Source organism: Taurulus bubalis (genome assembly GCF_910589615.1).
Source record: "Taurulus bubalis genome assembly, chromosome: 7".
Classification (NCBI taxonomy): Eukaryota; Metazoa; Chordata; class Actinopteri; order Perciformes; family Cottidae; genus Taurulus; species Taurulus bubalis.
This window is the reverse complement of record NC_136595.1, coordinates 25,944,465-25,959,559: the sequence shown is the minus strand read 5'-3', so window position 1 is coordinate 25,959,559 and position 15,095 is coordinate 25,944,465. Positions and strand designations below refer to the sequence as shown.

General features: G+C 48.2%; 2 protein-coding genes across 2 annotated transcripts in view; one reads left to right on the top strand and one right to left on the bottom strand.

The window, feature by feature from the left end:
• Nucleotides 1-5,701, bottom strand: part of plpp3 (phospholipid phosphatase 3) — a gene marked incomplete at its 5' end in the record, with an annotated part of 28,765 nt that extends 23,064 nt beyond the window's left edge. The window contains one exon of the mRNA XM_079221144.1: nt 5,563-5,701. Within this exon, the coding sequence (XP_079077270.1) occupies nt 5,563-5,701 (139 nt within the window). The remainder of the gene's footprint in view (nt 1-5,562) is intronic.
• Nucleotides 5,702-8,322: 2,621 nt separating this feature from the next.
• prkaa2 (protein kinase, AMP-activated, alpha 2 catalytic subunit) lies at nt 8,323-14,837 on the top strand (the record flags this gene model as incomplete). Its single annotated transcript, XM_079220460.1, has 10 exons — nt 8,323-8,422; nt 9,330-9,471; nt 10,092-10,185; nt 10,939-11,083; nt 11,538-11,625; nt 11,979-12,203; nt 12,343-12,505; nt 13,260-13,598; nt 13,681-13,807; nt 14,587-14,837. The coding sequence occupies 10 exons, from the start codon at nt 8,323-8,325 to the stop codon at nt 14,835-14,837; spliced, it is 1,674 nt and encodes a 557-aa protein (XP_079076586.1).
• Between the last annotated feature and the right edge of the window lie 258 nt (nt 14,838-15,095).

Below are 15,095 nucleotides of genomic sequence, written 5' to 3'. Positions count from 1 at the left end.
CAGCATGCACACACACACACACACACACACACACAGATTGTCGCGGGCACAGCGGAGTCAGAGAAAGTGTCAGACAGAGGGGCCCTTGTGACAGCGGGGTAAGGGGCCCCCAGGCGAGGACAGTGAGATGTGATGAGGGCCGGCTGGCGATGATGAAGCGCTGCTGTATGAAGATCGCGCCGCCTCTGTTTCCTCATTTGCATTAAATGCTGAGTCGCCATTGTTGTTGGCTTTGTAAGCGGCTGCTCCCACGTTAACGAGCAGGACTCCATGAAGAGTTTGAGGTGGACCACTTTTCACCGGCTCAGTGCATGAAAAACAAATTTATAATTCTTATCTTTTATCAGCTGTATGCAATCACTGTGAGCTTTGCCAAACATGAACAAATGCACACAGAGAAAGAATGCTGAATCATCTTCTTTTATTATCAAGTCAGACTGGTTTTCCAGTGTGAAATATTGCTGACATTACACAAGCTCATTTTCAAACACCAAAAGACTGAAGCCATCTTCTTCTTCTTTCTCGTCTCTAGAGAAAGTTGCATGGATGAGGGAAAGGATGTTCGATGGATCCCGTATAGCGGGCAAAAGCTCCCAGGAAGGCCCATTTTTACATGGCAACCAAAGCAATGGAATAACATGATCTGTCACATGATGCCGATGGGCCCAAAAAGGTTTCTGTGAACCTGGAAAGGCAACTGTGTGAGAGCGAGAAAGCCCTTAAGAGTCGGGTGTGATGTAACGAGCTCACCAAAACTCCACAAACACTCATTTACAGCGCCCGCCGAAAACACTCAAACAGGCTTAAACTCACGCAAGAACGACTGCTAACAAGCGTTTATGGCAGGGTGCAGCCCGGTGATTCGGCCTTATCTAAATAAGCAGTTGGAGGGGTGTTTACCTGAGAGGGCTGTAATCACGGAGGAGAGAGGCAGAATGCTTTGCCGCGCCATTGTTGTCGGAGCGTAAACTACGAGCCGCTCGCTCACCCGTCGTCAAAAGTTCAGTCTTTTTATTGTGTCGTTTAATTGTTTGCCGGGACGGAGACGCCGGGGAGGACGAGTGTGTCTGTGGTTGCAAACCAGCGGAAAAGAGGCACAGGCACACGCAGTCCACGGGAACACACACACACACACACACACACACACACACACACACACACACACACACTCATTTACCCTCCAGGCTGTAGAGTCCCCACGGATGGGACACACACACGCTCGCCTCTAATCGCAGCCCTGCGCAGACATAAACCCCGGAGAGGCGGAGAGTTTGTCATTTAAATCACCGACAGACACACGTAGCACAATGTAGCACACACAGATATATTTTCTTTAAAAGGCACACTTAACACCGCGTGCATTCTTTAAGGACTACAGCAGCCTGGAGGCCACGACTGTTGTCATGAGCATCAGCTGATCTTTATCTTGTCACATAATCCCATGATGGTCTCCTGCCAGAGGAGCCTCCTCGCCTTCTTGAGAGTTCTGACCTCGCCTCGTCCTGCAGCCGCGGGGCCGCGAAAGGATCGCGGCGTAAATACCAACATCACGCATCGACTGTTGACTGATGTTGCCTATTCCTCTTTGCGTGTCCGCCTGCACTCGTCGAGCGCTCGGCCGGCTGTGCAGGAAATGTCACACAGGGAGCTCTGCAGGCACTCCTTCTGTACCGCCTGACCTTTGACCTCAGCTGACAAACGGAAGAGAAAAGACTAACAAGGAGCATCAACAGTGGGGCATAGCAATAGGTAATGAAAATGACCCAGTAGTACCTGCGACTAAATGTCCTAATGACTAACTGTGTTAACGGCTAACTGTCCTAACGGCTAACTGTCCTAACAGCTAACTGTCCTAACGGCTAACTGTCCTAACAGCTAACTGTCCTAACGGCTAACTGTCCTAACAGCTAAGTGTCCTAACAGCTAACTGTCCTAACAGCTAACTGTCTTAACAGCTAAGTGTCCTAACGGCTAACTGTCCTAACAGCTAAGTGTCCTAACAGCTAACTGTCCTAACAGCTAAGTGTCCTAACAGCTAAGTGTCCTAACAGCTAAGTGTCCTAACAGCTAACTGTCCTAACAGCTAAGTGTCCTAACAGCTAACTGTCCTAACAGCTAACTGTACTAACAGCTAACTGTCCTAACAGCTAAGTGTCCTAACAGCTAACTGTCCTAACGACTAACTTTCCTAACAACTAACTTTCCTAACGGCTAACTGTCCTAACGGCTAACTGTCCTGTGAATTTTGCCCTCAGGTTAAGGTTGGCGGGTTTGGGTTCGGGTGAGAGGGCCTCCCACTTGCTTTTTGATTACAGTTTTCTACCAGACACTTGGAAAAAGTCTTGTTGGTGTCGGGCAGATAGGTTTCTCAGCATCCAGTAAACTAACCACATCATATTGTGGGGAGACTCCATGCGCATGTCAAAGCGTCCTTGAGCGAGACAGGAACTCCCAAGTCGTGAAAGCCGAGTTAAATGCAGAGGTCACATTTCATGTATATGTATGGGAAGATAAAAATAAAAGTTTAGGAATTCGTCTGCCAACGCGCCCCCATTCCTCTCCATTAGTGCGAAGCCAGTTAAGTGGAGAGGGAAGGAAAGGAAAAGGAAAGGAAAGGGGGGTAGAGGGGAGAATGGAAATGGGATGTAAGGCACAAAAAAAGGAAAAAGGACAGGATTTCATTTCACAACCACACCTACCTCCGACCGACACTACCTTTCCGCTTCCCACCCTTTCCTGAGCTACACCACACACACTACACACTACACTACACACTACACTACACACACACACACACACACACACACACACACACACACACCGTGCCCCCTGGTTCACTCACTCCCCAATATTACGCCAGATGTCACATCAAGCGGCTCTGGACCGAGGCGCTGCAGATGAAGAATTTGAGAAATTCTGGAAAAAATATTTGGAGAGGATTGAAGTGGCTGAGGCCCAGAGAGGTAGAGGTTAAACCTCTCCAGCTTTAATGAGGAGAGGGGGGGTGGGGGGGGGGGGGGTGATGCCACAGAGGCAGGAGTGGAGTTGGGTCGGAGCCAGTTATGAAGCCGACCCTCGGGGGCCAAAAGGTTATTACGCTCCTCTAAAAAAAACTCCAAATCACGTCACCAAACACCTGACTGTATCTGAGATCAGAGCGGATAACGAGAAATCTGAGACGCTGATGGAAATGAAGGCAATCACGCTCCCTATATATATATAAACACACTCAGGCAGACCGTTTAAATCAACCTACAGGGTAAAAGTCAGAGGAGAAAATGAAGTTTGCACCCGAGAGCATTCCTGCTGCTGTGTTTATGCATCGTGATCAGCAGGGGAACACCCGTATTTTTATTGTTTGTATTGTTTGTGTGTGTGTGTGATTAAAGATGGCCCCTCAGATGTCATTTATGCAGACAGTCATTAGCCCCCTGAGGGTGTGTGTGTGTGTGCAGATTGACCACCTGTAGAAAGGTGTCACTGCACCAGCTGGCAGATATGAGCACTAATTAACAGTAACAAGATATTCATGCATTCATAGCTGCATGGGTGCCCATGCACACAGGATTCTTCTGATCCCTCTACACACCCGCATTCCTCACCCCTCATCCAGCACCCCCTGATAATACCCCCACCTCTCTCTCTCTCCACCTTTCTCCTCCTCTCTTTTATCCCCCTCTGTCCCTCCACCAAAATGTCTAACACCCCCTCTCTCCAAAGCACAACCACTAAAGTGGGCCAACCAATCAGCGCAGAGCTGCCAGGCTGCAGTTTAGCATGACAAAGGAACCATTTGCGTCTGTGTGTTTACATGCAATGCATGTGTGTGTGTGTGTGTGTTCCCGAATAACTGTTTTTTTTTTTTAACCAGAGAAGGAAGTCGGTTTATGCAGGAAATTCCCTCCACATGCGCCTCAAAGCTCATCTGCATTTATATGGCGCAGATGAAACGACGCATCTCTGTCTGAGGTTCTTAATGAGCAAAAAAAACCTGGAAAACTTTGCAAGCAGATCTGCTTCTCCTACTACAGCACTTTGTGTGGAGCGTGTGTGTGTGTGTGTGTGTGTGTGGAGGGGGGGGGGGGGGGGGGTGTGTGTGACATCCTGGGTGATAAAACTCTGCTCCTGTGTGGCTGAATGTTGCACATTTTCCATCACTACTGGTTTGCTGCCTCAGTTTCTCAAATAAAAAGATGTGTGCGAGGCTCCACCTGCTCCTCTCTCTAATGCACCGCTCACCACGCGGCCGTCTCTCTCTCTCGCGCGCGCTCTCTCTCTCTCTCTCTCTCTCTCTCTCTCTTTGCCACAACACATGCTTAAGCAATTATTCCAACGCAGTCCCCCCGGACAGAGAAAGAGAGAGAGAGAGAGAGAGAGAGAGAGAGAGAGAGAGAGAGAGAGAGAGAGAGAGAGAGAGAGAGAGAGAGAGAGAGAGAGAGAGGGGTTGAAGTGATAAGGAGGGGCAGCTGGCAGCGTTCTTGGAGAGTAATGTGTGGAAGTTGGGCGCAACTCCCATAATCCCATTTTTCAGAAAGAGAGAGAGAGACAGAAAGGAGAGACGGAGGGAGTGGAAACAAAAGGGAAGAGAAAGAGAGGGAGAGGGAGAGGGGGGGGGCACTGGAGCTCGACTCAAAAAAAGAGACTGGGCTACAGTGACAACAGCTTAAAAAAAAGAAAAAAGAAGAGGAAAGAGCCTGCAGCAACACATGGAGCCGCGCTCTGGGTCCGGACGCCAGAGGAATAACAAGTCAGGACACAAAAGCAGCAAAGACCCAATCAGCTCCGGATCAATACCTTCATTACGCATTGATTACTCTCTCATCGCCCTGTGCTGGACGGCTGGAGCTGCAGTGGCTCCTCTGGGGGAGTTTTATGAGGACGCACGGGGGCTATTTATTTAAATTAAAGAAAGGTTAACACCTGAAAGCATCCAGCCTGTTGGCAGCTCTGTGATCAATAACACGATCAATGCATTGTGTGATGACACCATTTAGTTTTTCATCTCACACGTGTGTCAGCCAGCAGCTTCTCTTAGTGGACACACACACACACACACACACACACACACACACACACACACACACACACACACACACACACACACACACGTCACTCACAGGTGGCTTCATTGTGAGTTTGCAGTATTATTATTTTCCACTATTAACTATGTTTTTGGGGTATTTATTCACCATTTACTATGTGTTTTTGTTGTTGTTGTTTTTAACAATGTGAGGGAGTGCTCCCAGGGTTGTGTGTGTGTGTGTGTGTGTGTGTGTGTGTGTGTGTGTGTATGTGTGTGTGTGCACGATAAGAGATGCAGTTGTCTTGTTGACGGATAACAGGCAACACGTTTAAAACGATAAGCTTTTTACTGCCAACCATCACAAAGCGCGGGTCTATTTAATCTATTTATTATACTGCTTTTTCTCCTTTTTTAAAAACTTTTTTTTGTATAGATTTAAAGACTCTTGAAGTGCAAATCAGCTGCTGTGCATCAGCCCCCCACGAGACCAGCAAACAACCAATACAGCCAACACACACTTTCCTTCAGAAGAAGCTTACCGAGCAGAAGGCAGAAGACGTCCAGCGCGATGAGCAGCTTCCTCTTGCTGTGGTCGACGCCGTTATTGTTGTTTAACGTAGAGCTTCCTCCGTTCCTTGTCTCTTGGGCCATCGCTTTCTCATACATGTACTTTTGCATTTGAGAACTTCTCCCCCCTTTCTCTCTCCCTTCGGGCTTTTGCGTTTTTAAGGCTCAGAATCCCGCAGCGCGCGGCGGAGCGGAGAGAAGAGAAGAGACGCGTCCTCTTGGGAAGAAAGTGTCAACGCGGAGTTGAAACGTCCCAGGGTCTCGTGCGGGTTCTCGTTTTGCAACCAAACAAAAAAAAATTAAATAAAAGAGTTATGCGTTTAAAAAGAGAAGAGATGGGTACAAAAAAAAGTTGCGCTGCGCTCGAGGTGAACGGGCCTCTCTATCGGTCTTGGTTCAAAGGACTTGGAGTGAATTTGCGCTGCGCATCGACAGCCGCTCTTGTTATATCAATCCTCCTCCTCCTCCTCCTCCTTCTCCTCCTCCTCCTCCTCCTCTTCCTCCCTCCCTCCTCCGCCTCCTCTCTGCTCTCTTCAAGTTGCCCCGGCGGCTTCGAGGCTCAGCCCTCTTCCCTCTGCTGCTAGCGGTGGGTACTCGCCTCCATCCCCGTCCCCCTGCGTGGACTAAACTTTCTCTCATTGGAGAGCGACGCAGCGCCCCTTTACCCCCACCTAGCGGCCAGGCGAGGTACGACAGGCGCACTGGAGGCGACGGAGCGCGTCAGAGTGAAAGTTATCGTCTTATTATTGGAGATGCGGGTCTGTTGCTCTCTTCAATCATGAGATAATCAAAGAATATATATATATATATATATTTGTTTGTTTTGTTTTACAATAAATGTAACAGCACGTGCCATCAGTTCATGCTGACAGACTGTCCATGTTGAAGCACCAGAAGCAGAATTCACATACAAGAAAGTTGCTTTTATTACGTCACTCAAAGAGACCTGTACCAATCAGGCGACTCAGAATGACCACAAAGACACCAAAACAACTGCAAAGAGGCTCCCAGAAAACCACACAGGGACTCACAATGACCATCAGTGTGTGAATAACCACGGAGAGACAGGAAGTGGCTACAAAGAGACAACACACAACTCCAAAAAGAGTCTTGCTAGTGCCCGTTGCAATTACAACTAAAAAGTAAAAAAATAAAATGAAAGAGTAAAATATAGCTACAAAGTAGCACAACTCAGCATGAAATGGCACTAAATCTGCTCTATGTTTATAATTTGAGTTTTTTTATTGTATCATTCATGCAAATCTAAGTAGCTTCACTACTTAACCATTCATTTGATAAATAAATATATCTTTTTAAATCTTTGTTTGTTTTAGGGCTTCTTATATTTTTTTGGGGGGGACTTCCAAATAGGAACAAAATGATTTAAAAAATCTATTTATTTATTTTGGTCAGTGAAACTGAGCATCACCAGAGGAAAAAGTGTTTAAAAAAGTTTCAGGATTCAACGCTTCATTTCTAACTTTGATAAGAAAACTCTCAGAGAAGATGCAGTCAGATGAAATGAACCTACACCGCCACCTAGTGGTTCAGTGTCAGCAGCTGGTTTGCGTCTCTATTACGCATGAATTTCACTCTGAGGGCCTCAGGGGCCAAGGGGCCACAACCCAAAACCAACCAGATCAGTCTCACAATGTACAGCAGAGTGGAGGAAGAAGTACTTTTCGTTTACTCAAGTACTGCATTGTAATACTGGTCCTGCATTCAAAGTGTGCGGCCTATGCACTTCTAACATATAACCATCACAAATACTTGCCAGATTTTGAAAGTTACATTTCTCCTGAAAAAGAAAGAAAAAATAAATTACGCAATGGACTTTTTCTGACACATTTATTGAAAAAAAGTAGAGAAAAGGGACCAGGTGGCCGGTCATAATTATACTAATAAAAGGGTTAAGTAGCTTCAAGTACCCAAAGTTTTTTAGTTAAATATAAAAAACAGTTTCTATTAATAGTCTAAATGTGCAAAGAAACAAATATGCAACATTTTCTAATAAAAGTAATGGATTAAAAAAAAGTAGTTATATGCCAAAATAAAATAACATAACATCTTTAAGTAGAATACCTCAGCAGTGAATACCATGTCGCTCAACACTGAGGTCATGTGGAGGTTACAGTGATCATCAGCAGCTGATGACTGGGGAGCAAAACTCACTGCAACACCGGGTCTCTCTCTCCCTCTCTCTCTCTCTCTCTCTCTCCCACTCTCCCTTCCTCCTATGTCTCACTCCCCCCTCTCTCATTCCCTCTCCCTTCCTCCGTTTCTTTCTCTCCCTCTCCCTTCTCTCCTCTCCCCTCCCTTCATTTCTCTCTCTCCCCCTCTCCCTCCCTTTCCCTTCCTTCCTTCCCTCCCTCTCTCTCTCACTCCCCTCTCTGTGACAGAAGTGAAGTGCCCTGCCCCTCTCGCTCTCTCCCACCCTTCCTTCCTTCCGCTCTCTCTCTCCCTCCCTCCCTTCCTCTCTCCCACCATTCCTTCCTCTCTCGCTCTCTCCCTCCCTCTCCTCTCTCTCCCTCTCTCTCAGTGACAGAAGTAAAGTGCCCCGCCCCTCTCTCTCCCCCTTCTCTCCCTCTCTCTCTCTCTCCCTCTCTCTCGGTGACAGAAGTAAAGAGCCCCGCCCCTCCGTGCGCTCCCGTCGGCAGGAACACACACACACCTAGTACACACGCGCGCGCCGCACCGAGCGAACCCAGCCGTTGGTTAACTGAGGGAAGAAGATGGCAGAGCGGCAACAGCCGAAACACGAAGGCAGGGTCAAGATCGGCCATTACATCCTCGGCGACACGCTCGGAGTGGGAACGTTCGGGAAAGTGAAGAGTTAAGTGACCATTTGTTTTATTTTTGTGTCGTGCCGGATTTTCTAACGTGTGACGTTTGAGTGTTTCCAGTTGGAGTAATATAAAGTGTGACGCTGTGCAGTCGGGACCGCTGGCCCGTGTTGCGTTCAAGGGCGTCCGTGAAGCGCACAGCTCGCCCCGAAACGCACCGCGCGATCTTAACGTCAACTGACAACACGTCCAGCTACGCGGTGCGCGTGTCACCGCGCTGCTCGCGGTGGTCGGCCCGCCGAGAGCCCACCGAGTCGGGGAAGCCTAAAAGTTTCTCCTGTCACGCGCTAATACGGGTTATTATTGCAGGTTTCTTGCACTCCGCGTGACCTTGTGAGCTTTTAACTCCGGGCTCACTCAGCCGCTTGTTGTGCGCGCGCAGCGTGAGGGAGAGACGGGGGCGGGAGGTAAACCCACCTGTCGTCATGGCGACGCTGTCATTCAGGCCACGTGAGGGCAAATTCACAGTGTTTAAATACTTGATTTCATAATTATTCGTGATAATTATTATAATTATTATAATAACTTACTGTTGAAACCTGTTGTGTAACAAGTCTTTGTATTGAATTATTTTAATATGTTGTTATTGTTGTTATTATTATATAACACGACTAGTTACAAAAACAGGTAAAAAAGAATGATAAAAGAAGAAAATAAAAATCACAGCGTGCTATTGGTCAGAACTTCTGAGATTAATGTGGTAAATTAAGGAGGAGAAAAAAAAGATTTTCTCTGAGATTAATGTGGTAAATTTTCAAGAAAATATACAAGGAGAATACTTGTAATTCTCTCACAAATAAATCTGAGAGAATGTTAATTGTAATTGTGAATGCACAACTTTAATCTCCCAAAACTCTGCTTCTACACGTCTGTATTCTTTTTGTTTTCCCCCCCAGTTGGCGAGCATCAGCTGACGGGCCATAAAGTGGCGGTTAAGATCCTCAACAGACAGCGGATCCGCAGCCTCGATGTCGTTGGGAAGATCAAACGGGAGATCCAGAACCTCAAAATGTTCAGACACCCGCACATCATCAAGCTGTGAGTGGAGAACCTTTGTTTGGCTCCATGTATGAACATGTATATGTTCCCTTCTGCTGTGGCATGCTTGTTTACTACCACTGAGCCTGTACTGAGCATGCCCAGGAGGCAGAACAAACACACACACACACACACGCACACACACACACTTCTGGTTGCTTCAAATCCTCCAGTTAAGTTAGACGTTGTTGTTCCTGCCAGACTAAATCCTCATCCAGGTTCCTCGGCTCCTCTTGTTTTCCTTTCCTCTGACCTTATGTTCCTTCTCTCTCCCCGTCAGTCCACGTTCCTCTCAGCAGTCTCTCGTGTTATTTTTAGGTGAGGGTTAGTGTACTGTAAGCTATGGCAGATATGTGAGCTCCGTGGAACATTTTGTTTCAAACGTATACACACACACACACACACACACACACACACACACACATGTAGTTCAGACGCACATATATACACACAGTCGGCCTCTATGGACACCGGACTGAGCAAAACCAGCATGACATTAGTTAGAATATATGTCTTAGCATTTCCCTCAAGTGCTCTCACAGTTTGGATTTCATATAATATATATATTTTATATATGTGTGTGTGTGTGTGTGTGTGTGTGTGTGTGTGTGTGTGTCCAGGTACCAGGTGATCAGCACGCCCACAGACTTCTTCATGGTCATGGAGTACGTGTCTGGAGGGGAGCTGTTTGACTACATCTGCAAACATGGCCGGGTACGACTTCTCATCCGCTAGCTGCCTGCTAACCGCTAACCGACTATTATGGGATTAGCACTTGGCAGGTGTGGTGACGGCTTTAAGACTCCGATGTGGCGTTTCCCTCCGTGTCTTTCTCTACTTTTACCCTCACAATACTGTCTGTGTGCACATGATTTAAATTGCAGTTATCCTCGTCGCTTTACATCAATATATTTACAATTTCCTGTTTCCTGTTTCCCCTCCCCGAGCGATATGATTCATAGTTTAAGGAAATGTGTTCTCACACGTTCCCACACGCCTCTTTTCCTCACCTTCAAGGTTCACAGGATATTTAGGAAGTACGTTTTCGGGTTGTCCGATAAGAATTTGGAGGTCAAAGTTCACCGCGAGCTCACGAAACACGTTTATGGGCCATAACTCAAGAATTCATACGCTGATTATTAGGTTCAGGCAACAAAACTCAAGTTAGATTTAGGAAAAGACTTGAGTCACCTGCGACACAGACTACAACGAATTCTGTTTGGTTAATATATATATATATAAAGTTTTAATTATATTTTGTCGCATTTTCATTACTAAGCTTAAGTGCACAGTCGCTTAAATCACTCCAAATATAAAAGGTTTATGAAAATACAAACCATATTTACAGAAGCTGAAGCTCAACAACAACAACTTTGAAAAGTTTAAAATGCCTTGTAAATATAAATAAATGATGACACACACACACACACACACACTCGTTAACACACTTGGCGTCGTGTCTTTCAGGTGGAGGACTCGGAGGCCCGCCGTCTCTTCCAGCAGATCATCTCCGGCGTGGACTACTGCCACCGGCACATGGTGGTCCACAGGGACCTGAAGCCCGAGAACGTCCTGCTGGACGCCAACAAGAACGCCAAGATCGCCGACTTCGGTAGGATCCAGAGGAGGGGGCTACATGGAGGGGGAGGGGGCGGGATTTAAGAAGAAAGAAAGCATAAGCGAATATGTGGGGGGGAGAAGTCCCCTAGCAACGGGAAGGTCTCATATCAGGTCTGGCAGGGAGCCTGGAGGCCCAGTGTCATCCGATAGGAAAGGAATAGCGGGTGGTGTGTGTGTGTGTGTGTGTGTGTGTGTGTGTGTGGGGAGGGGGTTTGGCTAAGAGCAATAGAGAGAATTAAAGGAACAGGGATGAAAGATACAGGGAAACTCAGAGTGTTTGGCGTCCAGCTCTCAGCCTCCCGGCTCCTGGCCGTGTGACCAGAGGCTCAATAGCAATGGTGTGTTATAGTAAGGATAAGGTGGGGTGTGTGTGTGTGTGTGGGTGGGTGGGTGGGTCCTGTCCCAGGGCTTTCGGGGTGTTGATGCGTCTCGTGTCGACCCAACAGGTCTGTCCAACATGATGTCGGACGGGGAGTTCCTGCGGACGAGCTGCGGCTCTCCAAACTACGCTGCTCCGGAGGTCATCTCTGGAAGGTGTGTGTGTGTGTGTGTGTGTGTGAGATCACATGACTAGAGGACAGCTATTCCATCACCAGTAGTTCCACGGCATTATCTCCTTTCCTGGCTCTCCTCCCGGCTCTAACACTAAGACACCCCGGGGTCATTTCACTCCGTGAGAAACCTTCCGAAGCCCCAAAAAAAAAAAATTGATGTCAGGGCCTTTCTCTGCGTTTCTTGGCTCATTACTGCCACCTGTAGACCAGTGGAATACTGTGCAACCTGTGGAAGGAACCACATTTATGCATCCTCATTAAAAGGCCACAAATAATCCGAATGTGTCTTTAAACAAAGCTCTATAAAGACAGTTCAACGTCTCCCCCCCTCAGGCTCTACGCGGGCCCCGAGGTGGACATCTGGAGCTCCGGGGTGATCCTGTACGCCCTGCTGTGCGGCACCCTGCCCTTCGACGACGAGCACGTCCCGGCGCTGTTCAAGAAGATCCGAGGAGGCGTCTTCTACATGCCGGAGTACCTGACCCGGCCCGTGGCCTCGCTGCTCGTGTTCATGCTGCAGGTGGACCCTCTGAAGAGAGCCACCATCAAAGACATCAGGTGCTCCGCCGCTTAAATGCTTCTTCTTCTTCTTCTTCTTCTTCTTCTTCTTCTTCTTCTTCTTCTTCTTCTTCTTCTTCTTCTTCACGGCTGTAGCGTCGCCGCTCGTCTTTAACTGATTCTTCTCTCCGCCCTCCAGGGAGCACGAGTGGTTCAAGCAGGACCTGCCGGGCTACCTGTTCCCCGAGGACCCGTCCTGCGACGCCTCGGTCCTGGACGACGAGGCCGTGAGGGAAGTGTGCGAGAAGTTTGAATGCACCGAGACCGAGTTCGTGTCCAGCCTGTACAGCGGAGATCCACAGGTACAGGAGCTCCTCTTGTTCGTCTCTGTGCCCGTTTGATTAAAAACAAATCACGTTTAGTCATCGTCTCATCTTATAAGAAGGTCGTTGATGAACATATTTAGTCAAAGATTTGTTCTTCAGGACCAAATTAGCATTTTCTCTGTTTATTAAACTGTTATATTTAAGTCAGACGCCACAAGATGAGGTTGTTTTACATCTTTGTCGACCTGATTTACTCGAGAGATCACTGAGCGGTCAAACAATTTGACATTGTTTCAGTTCTTTAGTTGCTGCCGATAACGATGCGCTTCAAAAAGTAAAGTCCAAGGACTCGTGTGGCTCCAAGACCTGGTTGTGAAAATAATTTGGGTGGCCCTTAAATCCACCCGTGACCCCACCGAAGTCGGGCGCTAAGAGGAAACTTAGTTGTTAGTTTAAACATGTTTCATTAACCCAGTGGTTCTCAAACCACGACCCAAATAAACAGCACAAGACAATGTACCCAGTGTCCTGAACAGAAGTCATCCAACAAAAAAGGTTCCATGTTCTCCTTTCAAAATGCAAAAATATAAACCAGGAAAAAGCAATGCATCTAAACAGATAAACTCACCACACGGTCGGTCGGGAAAAGGCCCAATCGTTACGCTGAAAAGGATTTAAAAACCTCAGATTTGTTCCCCTAGAGAACTTTATTAATAAAAACAATGAAGCCTGCAGTCCACACGCTTCATTCAGTCCTCTGTTGACCTCCGTCCTCCCCGTCCACACGCAGGACCAGCTGTCCGTGGCCTACCACCTCATTATAGACAACCGGCGCATCATGACCCAGGCCAGCGAGTTCTACCTGGCCTCCAGCCCCCCCCAGGGCTCCTTCATAGAGGAGGGCATGCCGCTGCCCCCCGGGTTCAAGCCACACCCGGAGAGGATGCCGCCGCTGCTCGCCGACAGCCCCAAGTCCCGCTGTTCTCTGGACGCGCTCAACACCACCCGGCCCAAAACCCTGGCGGTGAAGAAGGCCAAGTGGCACCTCGGCATCCGGAGTCAGAGCCGACCTTATGACATCATGGCGGAGGTGTACAGGGCGATGAGGCAGCTCAGCTACGACTGGAAGGTAACCTCCCACACACACACACACACATATATATATATATATATATATATATATATATATATATATATATATTGTGCTATAGGTGGTGAACCCGTATCACCTGCGAGTGCGGCGGAAGAATCCAGTGACGGGAACCTTGGTGAAGATGAGCCTGCAGCTGTACCAGGTGGACTCCAGGTCCTACCTGCTGGACTTCAAGAGCATCGACGGTGAGCGGCCGACAACAAACCCATTCACAACACATTGTGTTTCCACTCGGTGGCTCTACACCGTAGCGTCGGTGCACTCTGCCGGCGCTGCAATTGGATTTGTCTGCACCGATTCCCTGTCTCTGACGTCTGCTTTGTCCGCCTCGGAGCAGCTGAGTTGGTGTTTTATGCACTTTCGGTATTTGTTTCAGCATAAAATTGTATTAGCATTCCATCCTGCGCAGGCAAACTATTCTATTTAGAAAGAAACAGTCACAAAAAGCCGTTTCTTATATGCTTAGTTGCCTGTTTTCCGCTTACATTTTTTTATTTGGCATTAATTTAGAGACACATATGCGAGATTCCCATGATGCCAGTTATCAGGAGTATACAGGGCGTCATGCAAAGTAAAACAATCCAATTCAACCAGTTAACAGGTGCTTAGGTTGGCATTCAGAGCATTAATGTGGCAGCCAACCAGTGTGTGTGTTGTGTGGATGTAGTGTCGGCCTGAGCAGAGGAAGAGGTCGGTGTGTGTCGGTATCTGAGCTTCTCTGCTTCGTTTACATGTTGCTCTGTTAGCGCCGTTCAGGCTGTTAGCGCCATTAGCTTCTAGCCGCCACTGTTGAGAGCCATATGGAGACAATCCCTCACGTATATACAGTATATATTTGCTCTGAATTTGGAGTTTAGCACCTTTTAAATGTATTTTGCCGGTGGCACAATTTTATAAATCATTATGAACTTGAATGCTGATGCTTCCCCCCCTCTGCTCGTGTGACCCCCCCCCCCCCTTGCAGATGACATCATTGATGCGGCGGGCTTTAAGTCGGGTTCGTCCACCCCCCAGAGGTCGGGCTCCACCGCCGGCCTCCACAGGCCCCGGCTGAGCGTGGACTCGGGGAGCCCGGCGGTCGACCTGCCCCAGCTCAGCTCCTCCCTCCCGGGGTCGCTGTCCGGCAGCGCCCCGCTTCTCGCCCCGCGCCAGGGCTCTCACACCATGGACTTCTTCGAAATGTGCGCCAGTCTGATCACCACACTGGCACGCTGAGACCCGCCGACCAGGGACGTGGGAGGGGGGGGAGGGGTCTAAACGCCATATCCTGGACATATATCTGTGAAAACTGATCCTGGGTCTGGAATCTGTGGAGAGGAAATAGGTCGCACAGTCGCACAGGTCAAGTTCACCGCCGCGCCCACAAATACCCTCAATCTATTAGACTGCTGACGCGTCGTCGCCCGCCGTGACACGTGGCGCTTTTCCCCCAGACACTGATCCGAGGTCAGTTTTGCTTCTTGTCTTATATTT